Source organism: Crotalus tigris, unplaced genomic scaffold, assembly GCF_016545835.1.
Source record: "Crotalus tigris isolate CLP2741 ecotype Arizona unplaced genomic scaffold, ASM1654583v1 scf7180000018030.5226217, whole genome shotgun sequence".
Taxonomy (NCBI): Eukaryota; Metazoa; Chordata; class Lepidosauria; order Squamata; family Viperidae; genus Crotalus; species Crotalus tigris.
In genome coordinates, this window is record NW_024096786.1 from 1,837,254 (window position 1) to 1,858,952 (window position 21,699).

Genomic DNA, 21,699 nt, shown 5'->3' on the forward strand with positions numbered 1-21,699 from the left:
ATGGATAGATTATATTCAGAATAAATATGGGACTAAAAGGTTCCACTTATTTTATGAATAAATTTTAAAATATTATTATTATTGTTGTTGTTATTATTATTATTATTAATAGTTTAGTATAGTGAAATTTTTATTATATTGTATTGTTTATGAATTAGGATTTTAATTTGTTTATATGATTAAGTTTATTTGCAAATTGTTTATTCTGTGTTAAAAGGGAGTTAAAGCGCATTATATTTGTTTATCTACATAGTTGGTTAATGTGAGTTAGATTATGATTATTATATTTTTTACCCTGTATTCAGCTCTGGGAAGTGGGGGAGGGGGGGAAAGGTGGGTGGGTTTGGGGTATATTTTGTAATTTTTGTAAAACTTTTTAATAAAAAAAACCAATAGTAATAAACCTAAACAAGTACAAAGCTGAAATGAGCCCCAATGAGATTTCTGTGATAAGCAAATATTAACATCACCCCATCATGTTTAATATAACAATTTTTCTATACAAAGCCTGCTATATACATGTTAGTGTAAGTCAGTGTATCTTTAACAATAATGGTAGTAGTTGTTTATGGGCGAAAATGAAAGTAGATTGATTATGTTTATGAGTTTTATTTCTACCCTTGGTGCATTCAGGTGTGTACTTTTTTCTGTAGTAGTAGAGCCAGAAACCAATATCTTCCTTCCCCTCAATACCAAATAGATAAAAATAAATGCAACTGAAGAAGATTTATTATTTGGATCTTTTGTTAACTTCAAAAACGATTCTACCATCCTGCAGTAACTGGGACCCTAAACCATTTATGGGCCAAATACTTATACTAAATTGCATTAGCTCTGCCAATAATCATTATTATTCATGTTGTTATTGGAAAACATTTAATTTAAGCCTTCACAAATATCTCCCAAGTGTCTCATATTATGAGCAATGTTAAACATTTGGCAAAGTTCTTTGTTTTGTAAATATTGGTGGGACTGAGAAAAAGAGGCAGAATTATTCTCATCAGTCTTTAAAGGTAATGGAAACCCCAAAAAACATTTTTTGGTATACAACCCAAGTGAATGTATATAAAAAATAACAGGGCCAAAACCCTACTGACGGAGGGGTTAGATCAAATGCCCCCCCCCCCAAAAAAAACTGAAGATACATGATAACGCTTTACTCCAGACGTTTTTTTAAAAAAGTTCTAGCTGGACAAAAAATATTCATCATATGAGAATTTGTGTAAACTACTTAAAGATGAAATTATCTTTCAAATTTTTATTTAGAATTATAGCACCATAAAGTTGAAAAGTTTAGATATCAAATCCCCCGCCCCTGTTCACTACAGGCATCCAGATTAAAGCATCTCCAACATACAGTTTTCCAATCCTTACATGAAAATATCCAATTTCTGATCATTGATACTAGTATCCAACTGCCATTGCCCTTAGGTAGTTTTTCTAATAGTTGGTCAAAATTTACCTACTTATAACTTAAGTTCATTATTTTTTGTCCATTATTACTTCTGGAACAAAGGAGAAAAGGTTTTGATTTTCTTATGTTTGACCTCGTGTCAGATACTTCCTATATTTATCCAGTTTTATGCCATGGCCCATATGGTCACCATTTAGATGCAACCAGATCAAAATTACCAGCCTTGATAGAATTAAAGCAGGACGAAATAATGTTAAAGCAAGACATATCTATGCAGACCTACGGACCAGAAAAACACTGTGCTAGGGAAACACCAAATAGTGTTGCTTGAAATAAAACATTGATTCATCACATGAAATTAATTTAATCATGCTTAATTTTTAAAAATATCATAATAGATACATTATATAATGTTTGGATAAACGTCTGTAGTATTTCTGTTAACTACTAAATGTAAAGAAAAGCAAAATTCTCCAGCACTGGAGATGGATAATCCACGCAGTGGGTTGAGACTGTATTCCTGGCCAATCAGATCAGTCAGCCAAAGTTGCCACGCCCCGTCTTGGACCATGATCCTTTAGTCTTGACTGATCTGGCCATGCAGAGACATCTACAACTTTTGGCTCCTGGGCAGGTATAGTTCCTTTCCATTAGGGGGGATTTTTTCTAGTAGCTGAAATTGCTTAGTTTAAAAGTTAATTAGAGATAATTTAATTCAATTTAATTGACCACTCAAAAATTTCCTTGCTAAATTGTAAAACTCAGGAAGTCAGATTCCTACAGGGGAAACCACCCCCACTTAAAAGGGGGAAATCCCTAACTCCCCTCCCTAACCAACCCCAGCCACCTTCCAGCAGCCGGCAGCCGCCTTAAACAAACGGGGAGGCTCGGGCAACCCCTCGCGTTTAAAACAAACAAACAAACAAACAAAAAAAAGACAGAAAGGCAAGCAGTTAGCGAGGGAAGCGGAGGACAAAGGGGACGCATGCTGGGAGGGAGATTGATTAAGGGAAACAGCTGGCGTGCGAAGGAGCAGTCTTTTCACTCCAGGCTGCTCAGGATTTTTTAAACGAGGCGCCATTGTCTGCACAGCTGGAAGCACGCGCAGCTCTTTGTTACAACCGCACGTGGCATAGGCAGCCTTGTTAACACATGCGCAGTAGTTTCCTGGCAGCGGCGGCCATATTTTTTGTCCAAACAGGGGAGTTAAAGTTCCTTAAGAAAGCTAGGTTCAGCCGCTGGAGTGAATTAATAGGCAAGCAGTACTGGGGTACTAAAGCATCTATTATTCATTCAGAGACATTCAAATCAGACACATAGCTACTGGTTCCAGGACTTGGTGTCTTCTACCTAAAGTAAATAAGAACCTTTCATAACTAACTGTGTTTAGTTGCCTTTGGCTCCTCCAGACTTCGGGTCCCCCATTAGTGGCCCGTACGCCTCTGGATTTAGTGGTGGGTTCCAGGCATCCCCAGTCGCGTGCCTGTCCTTACCCACCATAGTCAAGCCGGGTTCCAGGCATTCCCATTAGCGTGCCTGTTCTTATCCGTGCACAGTGACTAACTCTGACAATTTTGCAGAGTCTGCTCCTGAGTTCCAGACGCCCCCAGTAGTGCGCCTGTCCTTACTCAAAGTTGGAGCTCTCCTACTACCTGGGTCCCCCCTATCGCGGCCCAGCGTTAGTGGAGAATGGAGGAAGCAATCATTCCCTCCACTGGAGCCCCGCCTTCATCCTCTGGAGCACCTGCTTCAGAGGATTCGGAATCCTCTGCAGCCCCTAGAAAGGCTGCAAGGAAGTCATCAAAGAAGGCTGACAAACAGGCAATCAGAAGACACCAAGCCCTAGAAAAAGAGTTCGACAGAGCCCAGAAAAGGGCCAGAATTGAAAATAGGCAGAATGGGGGAATAGGTCCTGATCTACCGCTGGGTCTCCCTTCATCCCCACGGGCCATTTGGTCATTAGGGAACTCATCACAGTCCCAAACAGAGGGTGGGATAGGCGAATTCTCATCGCTCTCCCGATCCCCCTCCCCACGGAGGTTACAGGAAACCCCGAGGACCATGCTAACCACAGCACCTGCAGGGTCGCAGGCAATGGTCACTCCTCCTGCATTGACAGGGGATCTGCTAGCTACCCTAATAGCACAGGCAGTGGACCGTGCATTTGAGGCCAGGGCTCAAACTTCAAAAGCCAAGCCTCTAGGACTTAGAACGAGGCATCGGGAGGAAACGGAGGACCATCAGGACCTCTCCTCCATCTCAGACTCGTCGGTCTCTGAGGAAGCTTACCTGGACCAGCCAGGTACGTCACAAGGGATTCAAATGTCTGAGGAGGAGGAGGACACCTCACCTCAAGGGCCGTCCTTCAGCGGCCTGTTTAACCCTTCTCTTTTTGTTACTATTCTGCGCAAGGCTGAGGCCACAGCCCATCTGGGGCATGGGACACCAGCGGAGCCTGTCACAGTTGACACGGAGGCTGAGCCGACGTTCGCCGAAAAGGTAACCACTCAACACCGCATACCATGCCCGACCATGTTCCTAAACACAATAAGGAAACAGTGGGCAGCGCCAACCTCCCTACCGCTTCCTAGCAATGCGGAGAGGAAGCTATTTAACGTAGCAAGGGAGCTAGAGGGAACATTGGAGGTACCGGTGGTGGACGAACCCATAGGTCCCCTGATATCGGACACGGCCATATCAGGAGATTTTGCTGAGGCTCTTAAAGCCGAGGACCGAAAGAGTGAGTCCAACTACAGGAGAACGCACCAGGCAATAGCTTGGGCTACCAGGGCGTCTACCTCCGCGTCCTTTTTCTCCAGAGCCACACTTTGTTGGCTCCGTGAGTTACAGGGCCGGGTTCCCATGGAGGATATACGCACTCACCAGGAACTCAGCAAAATGGTAGCGGCCACGGAATATGCGTCGGACGCAACACTTTTAGCGACCAAGTTTTCAGCCAAGGCAATGGCGGCAAACAACACGAGCAGGCGCATCCTCTGGCTAAAGAACTGGCAGGCGGATACCAAATCCAAGTGGAAATTGGCTTCGGCTCCGTACCAAGGGGCAAAGCTGTTTGGTGAGGCACTAACGCCATACCTGACAGAGAACAAGGACAAGCGCAAGGTCCTTAAACACATGCTTAAAAGGCAGGACAAGAGACCCGGCTCCTGGGGAAGGAAACAATCCTTTCGTACGGAAGCCAGGGTCAACTACTTTCAAAATTCCCAACCCTTCCAAGCTAGACAGGATAGGGAAAGACAGGGGGACAGACAGAACACAAGACATAGGCAAACACAGGGAAGACGGCCCTTTCGGGGGAACAACCGCCCCTTCCGCCGTACCAGATGACTCCCGCCCAGACCTTCCCATAGGGGGCAGACTAGCAGGGTTTGCTCCCCAGTGGGAAGAGACCACCACGGACGTATGGGTCAGGAACACCATACGTCATGGTCTATCTCTAGAATTTCTCTCAAAGCCCCCGAACCGCTTCCGCCCGTGCCCCTGTCCCACAAACCCAACAAAGAGAAGGCTCATGAACGAGGCCGTTCAGCACCTTCTAAACATACGGGCCGTAGAGCCGGTGCCTATGAACCAGAGAGACCAGGGGTTTTATTCTATCCTCTTCGCGGTCCCAAAACCCTCAGGGGGTTGGAGAGCCGTTTTGGATTTGAAAAGGCTAAATTTCTACATAAAATACCGCAAATTCAAAATGCAGACACTACGCTCCATCCTTGGAAGCGTAAGGAAAGGGGATTTTCTGGCATCGATCGACCTCACGGAGGCATACTTGCACATCCCTATCTCTCTGGCTCACCGCCGCTTTCTACGGTTTGCCTACAGGGGGCACCATTTTCAATACAGGGCACTTCCATTCGGCCTGTCATCAGCGCCCAGGGTGTTCACCAAGATTCTGGCGGTTCTGGCAGCACAACTAAGAAACGTACCAGTCAGAGTCCAGTGCTACCTGGACGATATTCTAATCCAGTCATCGTCCGCCCAGCAGTCTCGGGCGGACCTAAAGTTAGTGATAAAAATGCTGCAGGACCACGGCTTCTCGGTGAACTTTCCAAAGAGCCATCTAACCCCAACTACGAGAATACTCCACCTGGGAGCGGTCATAGACACAAAGGAATGCAAGGTGTACCTATCACAGGAACGCCTCAGCAGCATAAAGAAAGCCGTAAAACAGGTAAGCCGCGGTCAGTCAGTGACGCTGGTCTGCCTCTCCCAGCTGCTAGGGAAGATGATATCGACCATAGCAATAGTTCCTTGGGCAAGGCTGCACTCAAGAGAACTGCAATGGTTCATGCTCCCGTTTCAGAGACAACAAATCAGTGCATCCCGGAAGAGGGTAGGCATACCTCTGAGAGCACGACACTCCCTCAGGTGGTGGCTATCTCCAGCTCTCCTCAGGGGGTCCCCCTTCAGGGAACCAGACAGAGTAGTAGTCACAACAGATGCGAGCTTATTCGGCTGGGGAGGCCACTTGGGGACCAAGTGGACACAGGGCCGCTGGTCAGCGGTGGATCTCCGACACAACATAAACTGGCTCGAGCTGCGGGCTATTCACCTAGCGTTAAGGCATTTTCACAGCAGCATAAAAGGCAGGCACGTACTGGTCCTGACGGACAACGTGACAGCCAAGGCCCACATAAACCGTCAGGGGGGCACACACTCTCGCTCGCTCTCGGCCGAGGCCCTCCTACTGGGGGCCTGGGCGGAACAAAATCTGGCCTCCATAAAGGCCGACCACATATCGGGGGAGGCAAACATCCAAGCAGATCTGTTGAGCAGATCAACAATAGATCACTCGGAGTGGCAACTACACCCGAGGATCTTCAGGGAGGTCTGTCACCGCTTCGGGCTTCCCCAGGTGGACCTTTTTGCCTCTCCTTCCAATGCCCACCTAACTCGCTTCTTCTCCCGATTCCCATCCAAGGGAGCAGAGCAGACGGACGCGTTACGGAGCCCATGGCCAAGGGGGCTCCTGTACGCGTTTCCACCCTTACCTCTCCTTCCGGCGGTAGTACGCAAGATTCTGCGGGAAAGGGCCGAGGTAATCCTTGTGGCCCCTTATTGGCCAAGGAGACCTTGGTTCGCAGACTTGAGGAGTCTCTCCCGCACGAATCCATGGCGGATTCCTCCGGAGAGGATCTCCCTCAAGCAGGGGGAGATCTCCCACCCAGAGCCACAATGGCTACAACTAGCCGTCTGGCTCTTGAACGGTCAATTTTAGCCAAGGGGGCTTGCTCACAGGGTGTAATTAGGGTCATACAGGCATCAAGGCGCCCCTCCACGAACCGTATCTACGAGGCCACGTGGAGAAGCTTCCAATCATGGTGCTCTAAACAGGAATTGTTACTCGAAGGGATCACAATTCCCAAGATCCTAGAATTTTTACTAGATGGCCTAGAGAGGGACCTCTCGCCAAACACACTGCGCAGGCAAATCGCCGCCCTCTCAACTATACTTTCTGCCAGCCCCGGTGAATCCTTGGGCAAGCATCCCTTAATACGATCCTTCCTCAAGGGGGCTGCAAACATCAGACCGCCAACCGTGCACAGGTATCCATCGTGGGAACTACCACGAGTACTACAAGCTCTTACCAGAGCGCCCTTCGAACCACTCAAAACATGTGACATTCGCTATCTGACCCATAAGGTAGCATTCTTGGTAGCCATCACGTCAGCTCGGCGGATATCCGAGTTAGCTTCTCTCTCAATGAGGAAGGACCTGTGCCATTTTCACAGGGACAAGGTAGTCCTAAGAATAGACCCTTCATTCATTCCAAAGGTCAACTCCCTTTTTCACAGATCACAGGAAATAGTCCTACCAGACTTCTGTCCAAACCCAGCTCATCCCCTGGAACAACAATGGCACACCTTGGACGTACGCAGGGCACTAAGACATTACATTTCACGCACAGCGGAATTCCGACGCTCGGAAGCGCTTTTCATATCCTTCCACCCTGCTACTAGGGGCCGGAAGGTCTCGTCCTCTACCATCGGTAGGTGGATTAGGGCATGCATCACGGGGGCATACCAGGCGGAGTCCTTGCAAGTCCCCAAGCATATCACAGCCCATTCCACAAGGAGTGCTGCCACCTCAGCAGCATGGGCCATGCAGGCTTCTATTGAAGAGGTATGCAGGGCAGCCACTTGGGCCTCGCCCTCTCCATTCATTCGTCATTACAAAATCGACAGGTACTCCTCTGCAGAGGCCTCCTTCGGTAGGAGGGTTCTCCAGCAGGTGCTAGACCAAAGTTGCACACGGGACCAGTCTATTCCCCAACCCAAGGGACAATAGGCTTTGGTATGTCCCACTGCGTGGATTATCCATCTCCAGTGCTGGAGAAGGGGCGTTGACTTACCTGAACGCCTTTTCTCAGCACGGAGATGGATAATCCACACCCACCCTTATAGACTAGAATAATAGGGTATATTTAGTGGAGCCAAAACGTCTTACTGTCAGTCAATGGCTGCGCTCGAGTCAAGACTAAAGGATCATGGTCCAAGACGGGGCGTGGCAACTTGGCTGACTGATCTGATTGGCCAGGAATACAGTCTCAACCCACTGCGTGGATTATCCATCTCCGTGCTGAGAAAAGGCGTTCAGGTAAGTCAACGCCCCTTCTAGATATTGATATGTGCATGTTCACATTACCATTGGCTAAACCAGAGGTAGGCAACCTTGGCTCTTTTATGACTCGAGGACTTCAATTGCCAGAATTCCTGAGCCAGCCATGCTGGCTCAGGAATTCTGGGAGTTGAAGTCCTTGAGTCATAAAAGAGCCAAGGTTGCCTACCCCTGGGCTAAACAATCCAGAGGTTACACATCAGAAAATGTCTGTGGAAATTCTCAGTCATCAAGGTCATGATTGTCCTAAAGATGCTTTTTCAAAAGACAACTGGATTTTCTTTGTTTTTCCTTGAAGACATTTCACTTCTCATCCAAGAAGCTTCTTCAGTTCTTCAGAAGCGAAACATCTTCAAGGAAAAACAAAGAAAATCTAGTTGCCTCCTGAAAAAGCATCTTTGGGATAGACCAGAAAAGTTAAGGTTTTGTCCTATTCCAATTTTACATAGGCATCCAGTAATGTAATTGGTACTAAATAAGTTGGAACTGCTTGTGCTTGCATTTGGGATTGTGGTTGAACTGATACTGTTTCAGAAGTATGCTTTGACAATAACATGTAGAAAGCATTCCATTGAAATGACTGGTTATCATGCCAGCCGTAGCCTTAGATATGGTGCTTGACTGCCCATCTGTTCTTAAGATCTTCATCTGTCAAATAAAAAAAATCATTTTCTTTATTTCATAGGAGAACTATTAGAAATAAGCATTGAGAAGCTTCACAAAAATGTTGCAGTTTTTTAATATCTTACATTATATATATATAATGTAATAGATTATATACACATGGTATTACAGTATACTGTATATAATCTAACAATACGTAACATGGGGAAGGCGCAGATAGAATTATTAATGTTAATAATGTAACAATATTTTTATTGTGGTTTGTTTAACACACTGTCCCAGGCGTGTGATTCTGCCCGTATATTATATTAGCTTTGCATATATTTGCTTCTCTTTTGTCACGTTCTCATAAAACGCTAAATAATAATAATTAGCATCGTACAAAATATTAACATTTAATTCTTTGAATGAATATACTTCATGTTGCTGCAATCTTACCATAAGATAGTATGTATATAATTTTACCTAATGATGTTTGTAATAGGTATGTTATTCTCTGAAAATTGGTCCCCTTACTTATCTGCTTTTAATTATGCTCAGAGTATACTGAAAAACTCCTGTACTAATTTCGTCCAGCTCTGAAGCCGCATAGTTCATACATGAGACTGTCAGACATGAGTAGTTGCAGATGTCAGTGTGTCAGTGGCAAGGAGCCAGGAAGATGGATTAAGGCTTAGTCACTGAAAAATGCATGCCAGCACATTTGAGACACCAACACTGCGCCACCTCATAAGGAAAATGTGTCATGGCCAGAAATCGATAACCTCTTGGAGGCAATATATTTGATTAATTATACTGGTGCATGCTTGGCAGTATAGCTTCATCTAGCATTTGCCTGAGGCAGTATTGTAGCCACATTCAAAAGTCAAAAGTCAAAAATAATTTTGCTTTTAAAAGTTCAGTGCATAGATATAATTATGTCTCTGTAGCAGGCTTTATTGTATATAGTGATAATTGCATGTTTTTACTTGTGAGCTACAATAGCATTTGTTGAACTTAAACAAATTAAAATAGCATAAAAGGGTTGCTTTCTAGAATGAAGATGCCTCATAAAACAAGAACAAAAATATACTGTGAAACAAGTTCAGATCAAAGGATCGCAAAGGAACATCTATCCACAGTGGACAGCCAAATTGCAGGTAGCAAGAAGAGGCCCCCTCCCACTTGAATTTTCCATCAATTGGTAGTTATTCTTAAGTTAAGAAGTGCTGGAATGACTCTTTATTAAGCACAAAACCTTTCATTTTTCATTCTTTTTTCACTCTGACATTTCTGTTTCATTTGATTGCTCATAAAATAAATGTTATGCACTTTAGAAATTGAAACTTGGAACACTTGAAGCCATGGGTTACTTCTAGACATGTATCAAGTTAGGTGGAGATTGGATGAGAGTTGAACAAAATGTGGCAATTTATAATGTAATTTATCTTGAGATCTGGAAGACAGGAATACTGGTTGGTGACATTCGTTTATACTTTTTCCTATTTAAACTTCTGTTAGGTATTCAAAACAATTTGCAGCATGCATCATTATAAAAGTCAAAACTCGACTATTTTGGAGGATATGCTGTTTCCTGGACAAATGCTTGAACTTGGGACAGGCATTCAAAAGCACGAGTAAAAAGTTTGAGAGGTTGCTGAACATTGACATAGGATGAGGGCAACAGTGACTAGTAGGTATCCAGAAAGTCAGTACGGAATAGGATTGAAAGGAATCTTGGAGGTCTTCTAGTCCAACCTCCTGCTCAAGCAGGAAATCTTATACCATTCTAAACAAATGGTTGTCCAATCTCTTCCTGAAAATCTCCTGTGATGGAGCACCCACAACCTGAGGCAACTCATTCCATTCATTAATTGTTCTCACTGACAGGAAATTTCCCCCATTATAGATTGGATCTCTCCTTAATGAACTTGCAACCATTACTTCTTGTCCTACCTTCAGGTGCTTTGGAGAATAGGTTGACCCCTCTTCTCTGTGACAGCCCTGAAATACTGAAAGACTGCTATTATGTCACCCTTAAACTTTCTGTACTATAGGCTACTTAGTTCTCTTAACCATTCGTCATACAATTTAACTTCCAGAACCCTTATTATCTTTGTTGCTCTTCTCTGCACTCTTTCTAGGGCTTCGGCTTCTTTTTTGTATTGGGCCAATCAGAACTGGACTCTGTATTCCAAGTGTGGAATGCAGTATGAGCAGTACTATCACTTCTTGCAAACTTGATGCTATCTCTTTGTTGATGCATCCTAGAACTGCACTGGCATTTTTGGGAGCGGCAGCACACTGCTGGTTCATACTTAAGTAGTGGTCCACTAGGTCAGGGTGATGGATATTCCTGTGTGATTAGAGTCCATTCTAAAATGGTGTATTTATATTTAACAGAATTTTCTTTCAGAGGGTTTTTTTTTTTTTAGGAACCTGACTAACCAGTTTATAATGTGGAATTTGAATTTTGTACTGATAATTGTATCCATTAAAGAAAGCATACAAACTGAATTTCTTCTTGCTCCTCATAATCAAACTTTCATATGTCACTCTGAAGCAAACTAACCTACAGTTGGTCTGCTGTTGATTATTACAATATTTGGTTATCAGCTGATGGAAAAAGTCTATTGTTAGTATAGAAAAGTGATAGTAGATGAATTGTGAACTGCTTCATTCTCTGCTTGCCCAACTAGTGTAGCAGCTAGGATAGCATCAGGAATTATATGCAGCATTCTGAATTATATCACTATGAATTAGAAAAAGACACCTGAAGAAAATTGTTGTGAATGGATTGTAGACCTGTTCCATTTCTGATTTATTAGTAATAGAAGCCATTTAGAATAATGAAAATTTTGTTAGTAGAAATAACAAAGGAATAATGACTTCCCCAATCAAGCAAAATAACTTAGCAAAATGTTTTATAGCTTATATTGCACGAATTTTAAAACACTTTACAGATTCCTGGGTTTTTGAAGCATAAATAGAAATTAAATGTACTTAATATTTTCATTAGAAACAAATATTTGTATAATTATTATAAAAGATATAGAGACATCAGTAATATCTGTAGATAGCTTTATCCTTTATGAGTATGTCTTACCATCTTTTATCCTATGCAAATACTGCCTGTAATGGTCTCTTTCATTGACAAATCACATTAACAAATCACATACTTCCATTCTGAATATCTATATTAGCTAATAGAATGAATTTGGATTTTAGTATTATATGAGAAAGGTATATATCTGTCTATTCAATTTCTCCAGATGCATATTGTATTTATACATTTCTGCCATATTCTCACCTTTTCCCCCAAGCTATAAAACCACAAATATTGTCATTCATCATAGAGAAAACATTTTGATATTTTTTCTGCAACTTTTCTACCTCTACAAGTAACATTTTTCACACAATATTTCAAGTGTGCTCACACCATAGACTTGTTTAAAAAAATGATATTGGCAGTATCATTTTAATTCCTTGTTAATCCTCAATGTGAAACTTGTAACTGCCAAACTCCAGCTTATGTGTTTTTACTGAACAGTTGGGGAGGGGCAATGTTGTCATAATACCCATTGCTTGCATATTGAAATATAAGTTAAATTACAATGCCAGTTTAAAATAAATTTTCTGAAGTTCTTCTTTTTGTTTGTTTGTTTTAAATATTCAATGCTTTATTGTTAATTCCAGTTCCATTTTAAATGTGTTAGAAAGCATCAGTTCTGAAACAGATTCTTGGGAGATTCTTTTTAACCTCATATGTTACTTGTGAAAGCTCTCCATTGATGTTCACCACCTGCTTCTTCTTTTTTAATCAGCTACCAATGATCCTTTCCTCTGATTCCATACATGCTTAATTTACTGGGATATCTACATAAGATTCTTATGCACTTGGAACAATTGTAGCCCTTTGTTTCTTGCTTATTATCTTTTATTTTCAATAAGTTTGGTTTTACTGTTTCTTTATACTCTAACTGTTGCAGCTGAATCTGCATTTATACTGATCTTTATTTGGTTATTAACTATGAGTCTAAATAGTACCACTTAAAACCCTAATGCTCCTGTATATAATAATTGACAGATCACATTGTGAAACATTCTGTTCAGTCTTTACAAAAATCTAGTGGTTGTGAAACTGTATATAAAATAGAAACATTATTTGTTCTTCAATTTATGTTAATTATTGCATTGTTACCACCAGCACTTTTGAGAGCTGGTGAGCAATTCTGCTATGGACATTGAGAAAGAGCAAGAAAACGAAGATACAGTAATTAATTTCAAGAAGGCCATATGATCAGCACAGAAGAATTAATATACTTTGGAAAGTTGATGGGAATAGATAATGGAATACAGTGCTTGGCAAAGTTGAAGGAAGTTGAACAAGGATAAAAAAATAGATAAAATGAATGGCTGGAATTAAAGGGATCACTGGAATGTTCTTAAGAGAGCTAATGATTATTGCTAATTTAATACATTGCTTAATAAATAAATGTATAGAAAACGCTTGCATGATTTGTTTTCTCCTATCTTACTTTCATTGTAGCATACAACTGTGTTACCCTTTATATTAATTGAGATGAGAACGACCCATCATGAATATCCCAGCAGGATCTATGGACTGATTGCCATGTGCACTTTTTCAGTTTGCTATATATTATGGTAAGAAATGCATTTTCACATTGTGAAACCTAATCACTGATATCTTGGTCTTACCAACTTCACAAGCAGGATTTGATGAAAAGTTTCACACTGGTTTTTCTGATACTATATGGCTTATATTTTTAGGGACTTCCCGTCTCCCATAAGACATAATTTAAGAATTTGTTCTATGCCCCTTTCTTTTTCCAACCAACAATTAAAAATAAGTATTCTTTTTCTCCCATCAATTTTCACTGTTCAGTTTCACAAAACTGAAGTGTGTTCAAGTAAAACAAGATTTAGCTTGGGTCTCAGTGTGAGGATTTATGCAGAAGGGTGTTTTAACTCAAAGCAGATGAAACATTGCCCAGTTCAAGCTGGTATCTGAATCTGAAACAAAATTAAGAAACCCAAAGCTTTGATCTCCTGTATTGATTAAAATAGGAAAAGTACAAACTGTAACCTTTGTAAGGTTTTCTGAAGGAATGAAATCATCAGAAAATAGATGCAAAAAACCCCTCCTAATTTTTAAATGAGAGTATTAAGTGTTGCATTTTTCATCTCTGACATGGAGGCAGAATTATGCCTTATGAGGAGATTTATTGCCCAGTTTCAGGCTAATAGATGCAAATTGAAGGAAGGAAGAAAGGAAGGAAGGGAGGGAGGGAAGGAGGGAGGAAGGAAGGAAGGAAACCTTCCTTGGAAGAAGGATGATCAATAGACTCAGGAAGGAGAAGTATAAATAATGCAAATCACAATTTTGCCCTATTCTACCCAAAGCCAAATCAGTTCTGTAAGAAGTCTAATAAGCCCTCATAGTAATCTAGGGCTATAACCTCTGCTTTCAGATTCTGAAGTCATAATATTTCAAGAGGTGGGTTTTGTTGCCTAACTTGTCAAAAGCATTTCTTTTTTAGGCCATGACTAGTTCACAAATCGGGATAATCCAGTGGAAAAGTAGATTTCTTGAATATCTTGAAACAATTTGCACTGTTAGTATGTCTGTAATGTTGTTAGTCAATAAACAAAAGTTGAAATTGCCATGGTTTCTAATTCTTGCAAAGAAACAAGAATTTCATTCTGTGTTCCCATATTACAGGTGAGATATGTGCATTTAAATTATTTTTCTTTTTCCTCTTTGCTTACCTTGGCCAGAAATTCAGACTTTTCTTTTTTCCAGGCATATTCAATATTAAATTGTCTATTATTTTATAAGATCAGGAAATGGTAAGGACTCAACAAAATGGCTACAGCATCTGACTCTAAAATGAATTTTAATGCATGTTCCCTTCTGCTTATCTAATAATAAGCAGTACAACAATTGTACTGTTGAAGGCATTCATTAGAGTTAATAACAAATAATCTTGTATGGAAGCTTTATGCCTAAGGTTGATCAGGCCATTATTGCGCAATATTGAGTTAACATGCATTCAAGGAAGAAAGAACTCCACAACAGAGGCCATCAGGTAATGTTTCCATGACAGCAGTACTACTTTTTGCAATTCCCTACATAGACATTGCAAGAATATTGGTAATGCCACTGTTCCAGAGAAGAGAAAGATAATGAGACCAATTATAATGTGTTAAACAAACCTTGGCTGGTTTAACTGGTTAGTCATAGGTAGTTCTGTCTTTATATTTGACGTAGAATTTGTCAGTTATTTTTTCATTATTAATATGATCTTTCATTTATTTGTAATGTTGCTTTGAGGGCAACAAACAGTGACAATTTATTCAAGGACATAGATTATAGAGTTCAAAAACTCTAGGATTAATCCTGTACTGCTTCATCTTAAATTTGGTCTGGCTAACTGTTCACTTATATCTGTGTTGTCTAATCCAAAAGTTGTGAATGTGCAATTCCAAACTTGTTTTTTAAACAACAGAGCTACCCTGACCAATTGCAAACTGGTGTATAGTCTAAATACAATAAAAAAAAAAAAAACAGGTCATTCTATGCAGATTCAGACTGATTTCCAGATTTATTTTCTCATTATGAACTTTTTGTGAAGTGATCCTGTTACACAAAAGAGAGGATCAAGCAGGGGGAAAAAAGATGCAAAAAGTTATGTATGGTGGTGCAGTGGTTAAAATGCAATATTTCAGGATAACTCTGCCCACAGCCAGGAGTTTGATCCTGACCAGCTCAAGGTTGACTCAGATTTTCATCCTTCCGAGGTCAGTAAAATGAAGACCCAGATTGTTGGGGGCAATATCATGACAGTGTAAACTGCTCAGAGAATGCTGTAAAGCACTGTGGAGAAGTATATAAGTCTAAGTGCTATTGCTAATATTGTTTCTATCTATAGGGTTTGTTTTAGTTGCTTGAATTATTTTGTTATGGCTTCCTAACTTTTTTTCAGTAAAGAAGTAAAGATTATCGAAATTCTAATGAGCTTACGTAAATAAGTTCAGTCCTTCCTGTTGAATGAAGCATGGATGCATGGATAGAAAGAGACAGAGACCACAGATCTGTGCAGTGCTTTGGCTTCAAAGGCAAAAATGGGTTTTAGAACCCGAGGGAAGTCACACATAATACTTGCAATCTCTGAAATCAGAGCTCAGTGCTGAGAAAAAAAATGCAGCTGCTTTAAGGAATTGCAGACAGGTGTTACACAAGCACCCACACACTTTTGGGACTTCAAATCTGAATATATCAGTGTTGCACATGCCTGTTATAGACAACAACTTTGAATATGCTGTCAGCCCCACCAGACTATCAAGAATCAATTCCACAGGAAGGCTAAAACTACATTTATTGAGAATGGCTATAAACAGAACCTTTGAATCTAATTGTGCTGTTTCTCTTCCCCTTCTTATACTCCAGTGTATTAGGGAGGTATCTGGGCCATATATTATATATTTGTTCTATACTTATGTTTTTCTCCTTGCTATTTTGCTAACAAATCAAACCTATCTCTGTTGAGATTATCTTCCTTGGTTTCTACAGATACCTCATTTTTGTTGCTTTGATTGTAGTAATGTTAAATATATTGATTGGAAATCAAATAGTATTACAGTTGTTGCATAGAGTTGGTTAGGTCTATAGATTTCTGCTCTGATGGATGGATCTTTCCGTGGAGGAAGAAAACTATTGTCTCCTACTCAGGATGGGATCTATGAAGGCTGTAATCCTATACTAATTTAATTGGGAGTAAACCCCATTGTGTGAGTGATTTCTGAGCAATCATGCATTGGACTGAGCCCTTAGGAAAACAAGTGAATATTTATTGTGTTTTTATTGAATACATCATTATTAATAGTATTTTTATATGTGTTTTTTTCTTAGGGTCTGTTGGATATATCACGTGACGGGGGTTTGGGTATATCCTCTCCTGGAGTATCTTGGTACAATTGCTAAAATTGTCTTCTTTGCCACTGTAACTGTAGTAATAAGCATCTTTTACTTGCTGGGTGAAATACTAAACAACTGCATTTGGGATACACAAAAATGTGAGTATCAGATTGAGAAACCTTTTTGAATACAAATTTATACTTTAGTTACTTTTACTATATATCATACTTTTACTATTATTGTTGAAATATTTTTACAGAGTAACTCCATTATTTCTTAAAATGTAAATATAATATTTATTTCATGTAATATTATTACAAACAGGATTGGACAGCAAAAGAGGTCATTAGTGCTAGCTCATAGCCAAAAGCATCTACCTGATTAGACTTTTTTGCTTCTTTCCTATCCCTTTTTCCCCTTCTGTTCATATCTTAGCTGATACTGGCTGTGCTTATAGAAATACTAAATCTAATTATTGAATTCACCTTTTTACTGTATTTAATCAATACTCAACTAGTTCCCCTGGATTTATACAACAAAGTCATACTCACCCCATCCCACTCATAAAATAGAATAGGAGTAGCATGTCTGAAGCCATTTAAGCATGTTCTGAAGATCTCAAAAGCAAATATAAACATTGGTTTATTTTGGTTGATTGTAATTATAAAAGAGGTAGCAAAGTCTCTCAGTAGGTGGCAGAATCTTGCTGGGTTTAAGAAGGTAAACATGATTGATAGTAGTAGGGAATAACTCATCTGAGTATACAAGAGAAAGGCAGAAGCAAACAACCTCTCTATTGTTGCTAAGAAAATGACATGGATGTGCCCATGAATTCACTCACTGCTTAAATGTATTGACTTTGTATTAACTGTATTAACTGTGGAGGATGATGAAAATATTGAGGGATGATGTAAAATATTTGGAAAAAAATCATCAATATCTTCTTGCAGATCGTACCGAAAGAAGGTTCAGAAATATACACAAGTCAGAGAGTTTTTTTTAAATAGTTTGCGAGTTCCTGACATATTTCAAAATAATGCAGTCTGAACATGCCAGATGCAGGAAACAAGATGACAAAAATAGGAATTACAAATGAAAATTCTTAATCTGAACATTTTTTTTCCTTTCCAAGAGTTATGTTTAAATACCAGAACAGAATAAATAAATTGCAGTTGATTTTTCCAAGGTAAACCACTAACATGAGCAAAAAAAAAGAAAAGAAAAGAAAGAAAGCCTATTCTCCAGGCCAGATTTGATTCACAAGCCTAGATGCTAGGATTTTGAACATTGGATCCATCAGCAATGAAATATTTTTCAACAAAGCTTAGATGACCTTTTTATAAAAGGCAATAACATTGTAGATATTTAAACCACTCAGTGGAAAATGTTCCTCCAGCAGCAAAGGAAACAGAAGACCAGAAATTGGCACCAGTGTAGTATCCAAAGCCAAAATACCTTCCTAGAGCCATGCCATTGTTTGTTTTCTTAAACCTTTGACTGCAATTTGATTGTTTTGAATTTGTCAGCAATACATAGCTCACTGTATTTAAACTATTGGTTTTAACCAACCTCAATTGTTTCCTTATTATGTATTTCATCACTATTAGATTCCCTTGCATGCCTGCTATAATTGAAAGCTGAATATGAATATCTTTGAAAAGAGGCCATCGTTTGTTAGAATTTTAAGGTAGCCAGCTCTCCACACCTAGCAATTAAAAGGTTAAAGAAAGGGTCACATCTCCTTTTATACTGTAAAAATAGCAGCCTCTAGATGATCATTTTTTCAACTCAATATAATTATACAAAAAAAGTAAAAAGAAAGAATAGCAGTATTAAAATAAATTGGGCTTTGTACCATAGCTGCATTTCTATACATATTTATTTCAGAGAAAGCCTCCTGAATAGACATTTCTAGAGTTAGCAAGGAGCCCTGAAATGAAGGACTATTCGGATCAAGGATTTAACTGTATCAACTACTTGCTGAATGTTTATTCGCAGAGAAAAATATGTTGCAGTATTCTAAAGTAAAACAATAACAGAAAACGTACCTATCATTTGTGAATTGCATCATATTAAAAAAATATTTTTTTTACTTTTTAGAAAAAATACATGGTTAATTTTTAAAATCTGAATAAAATATAGCTTATTCACAAATGAACCACTCTAAGTCTTACCATTGTACTTAGAAATGTTTCCAAGGGATACAGTTTCATAGATAGATAGATAGATAGATAGATAGATAGATAGATAGATAGATAGATAGATAGATAGATAGATAGATAGTTAGATTTTATATTTGGTTGGAAGCTTTATATTTTGTTAACATTCCAAAGCTTGCAATAGTGGCCAATATCTGTAGTTAGGGTGAGGGTGAAGGTTTGTTCTCCGAGCTTGTGGGTTGGTTTCTGAATGTTTTGTTACCAGGCTAGGTAACATCTTCAGCAGACCTGACTCATCACAAGACTCTCACTTGACACACCTATACCTCAAGCCCTTATAAACAGAAGAACGATGACATCCCCTAAGCTCTGCTGACGATGTTACCTAGTCTGATAACAAAACATTCAAAAACCAAACCACAAGCTCAGAGAACAAACCTTCATCCTCATTCCAAAGCTTATTTTCACGTATTGTACAAAAATCAGAATCTTAGTAGGCAACTTTTCAGATCAACAACTTGATTCAATGAAGTGAGCTGTAAAAAGTTTATGCCTTATAGAGTAGAGTAGAATAGAATAGAATAGAATAGAATAGAATAGAATAGAATAGAATAGAATAGAATAGAATAACTTTATTGTCACTTAAAATGTACACTAATCGGCATACATTAAAATAAAATTCCATTGCATACAGCTCTCAAAGGATCACCAGCTCCAATATACACTACATAAATATGACAAAAATAAATAAATGAATACAGAATTATGCATATACCCACATATATTATATGACACAGAGAAACAACAGTCTAGTTCAGATTATGTATACATGTACGTAACGTATTAATAAAATGTGTTACTCTAAATGAACTATCAGACTCCTCCTGATTTTTGTTTACCATATTTTAACAGCTCTCCTCATCTATTGGGAAGACCAGTAAATTAAAAACAATTTATGCAGAAGAAAAATAAGAATATTCACTTTCTTGTTAACACAAGCATTTCAAAAGCTGTTTTTCTGTTGTGATCAGGTATAGAAGAAGGAAAAGGAAAATCTAAATCAGACTGAACACAGGATAAAAGAAGAAAAAGGACCTGCTGCTATATAAACGGCATCTCATAACATCAAAAGAAATTTATATTGACAGTACATTCAAAATATTTTGTTGTTTTTTTTTAAACAGGATGTTGATTTTATAATCTTCTTGATACCTTTGCTACAACATTGGAGGAACTGGGGAATGGGTATACTTCATGTGCTGAACATGTCATTATTTATACACAGAAAGAGAATGTATTTTTCCAGCAACTGCATTAAGAATTAAAAAAGATCCATTTTGTTTTGGAAACATTAGATAAGTCAAACTTGAATCATTTGGGTTAAATCACAAAGCTGCATCTATGAAAGGATGGATAAGCCCTTTTGAACAAATTCAGGACTTTTGATTATAAATCAAAGAGTTCTGAGTTGCTGCCAGTACATCTGGATACAGTGGGTGTATCTGAAGCATAGAGTATTCAGGTTTGGGGGGTTGTCGATGAAAGAAAGCTCAATGAAAGATCCCCCCTGAGATATATATAAAACAAAAAGGGAGCACTTTTTAAAACCTGTTTTTAAATAATTCATTGAAGAATAATATAACTTCTCATGATACCAATAATTGTATCATCTGAAAAAGCCATTTGTAATTGAAACATACGCATATTATTTCTTGCATATTAATCAACATATTCCTTTCTCCCCTTACCTAATGGCCAAATGTTTTTTCTCTATTCAGGTTTTCATAGACTACGACAGGTATCTTGATGAGCTTTCACCCTATCAAGAAATGACAAAGTTCATTCTCATGAGATATTTTTTCATTAAAACTTTTCCTAAATGAAAAATAACTCATGGGATACTGCTGTAAAATAGTTATTTATAACTTAGTTTATAATCCATATTATACAAAGAAAATATGGAATGGAGATGTATCTAATGGGAACAACTGGTTCTGGTGCCCAAATGATTCAGAATGACAGAGGGAGCAATGAGCATGCAACGTTAGAGGTGAACAGTACAGTACAAAATTTTGGGAGCCTGCTGTAAGATCCCAGGAGAAAAACAGACAATTTTTATAGTGTTGTACACTAGAGAGTCGGTTGAAATGTTCCAGTCATGCCAAAATATTGTTCTTGAATTTGACTGCTCTAACTGCATGTTGATTTTAATAGTATTAATCACTTCACAGTTGTAAAACAGGCAGCTTCCAACACACAAGCAGCACTTGTGTGCATATAACGTTTGAATGTAATGTTTGAAAGTACAGGTAGTCCTTGATTTACAAAAGTTAATTTAGTGGTGTTCAAAGTTTCAGCGGCACTGAAAAAAGTGACTTATGACCATTTTTCATACTTACAACCATTGCGGCATCCTGGTCACATGATTAAAATTCAGATGCTTGGGAACTGACTCATATTTCTGATGGTTGCAGTGTCCCAAGGTCATGTGATCACCTGTTGCAACCTTCTGACACACAAAGTCAATAGGAAGACCAGATTCACTTAATAACCTTGTTACTGACTTAACAACTGCAGTGATACACTTAACAACTGTGGCAAAAAAAATCATAAAATGGGACAAAATTCACTTAACAACTGTCTTGCTTAGCAATGGAAATTTTGGACTCATTTGTGGTCATAAGTCAAGAACTACCTGAATATGTGTTTTGCTTGCCAAGGAAAGTTTGTGGAAAATTCTGATCAGAACATTACGATTTGGTGTGGCAATAGTGAGGAAAGTGGTGGTAACTCTGATAAATGATCGCACCTGCCAACAGAACTTCCTATTAACAATAGAATGATTAGTAAAAGATCCTAGTAAATCGTTGGTATGATTATCCTAGGTCTTTTGGGCTAGAAAAATACTTAACAACAATAGATCTAAACAAAATCCAAGGGCAACTAGA

The 21,699-nt window shown here is 39.1% G+C and overlaps 1 protein-coding gene across 3 annotated transcripts in view; it reads left to right on the top strand.

The window, feature by feature from the left end:
* The window catches only part of AIG1 (androgen induced 1), a 97,440-nt gene extending 77,335 nt beyond the window's left edge, over nucleotides 1–20,105 (top strand). For 2 of the 3 annotated variants that reach the window (XM_039346821.1, XM_039346822.1), the window contains exons 4-6: nucleotides 13,203–13,318; nucleotides 16,587–16,750; nucleotides 19,783–20,105. In XM_039346821.1, the coding sequence (XP_039202755.1) occupies nucleotides 13,203–13,318; nucleotides 16,587–16,750; nucleotides 19,783–19,820 (318 nt within the window). In that variant the 3' untranslated portion in view covers nucleotides 19,821–20,105. Of the gene's footprint in view, nucleotides 1–13,202; nucleotides 13,319–16,586; nucleotides 16,751–19,782 lie in introns of those variants that run through there. The other variant, XR_005557105.1, reaches the window with a different exon arrangement.
* Nucleotides 20,106–21,699: the final 1,594 nt, after the last annotated feature.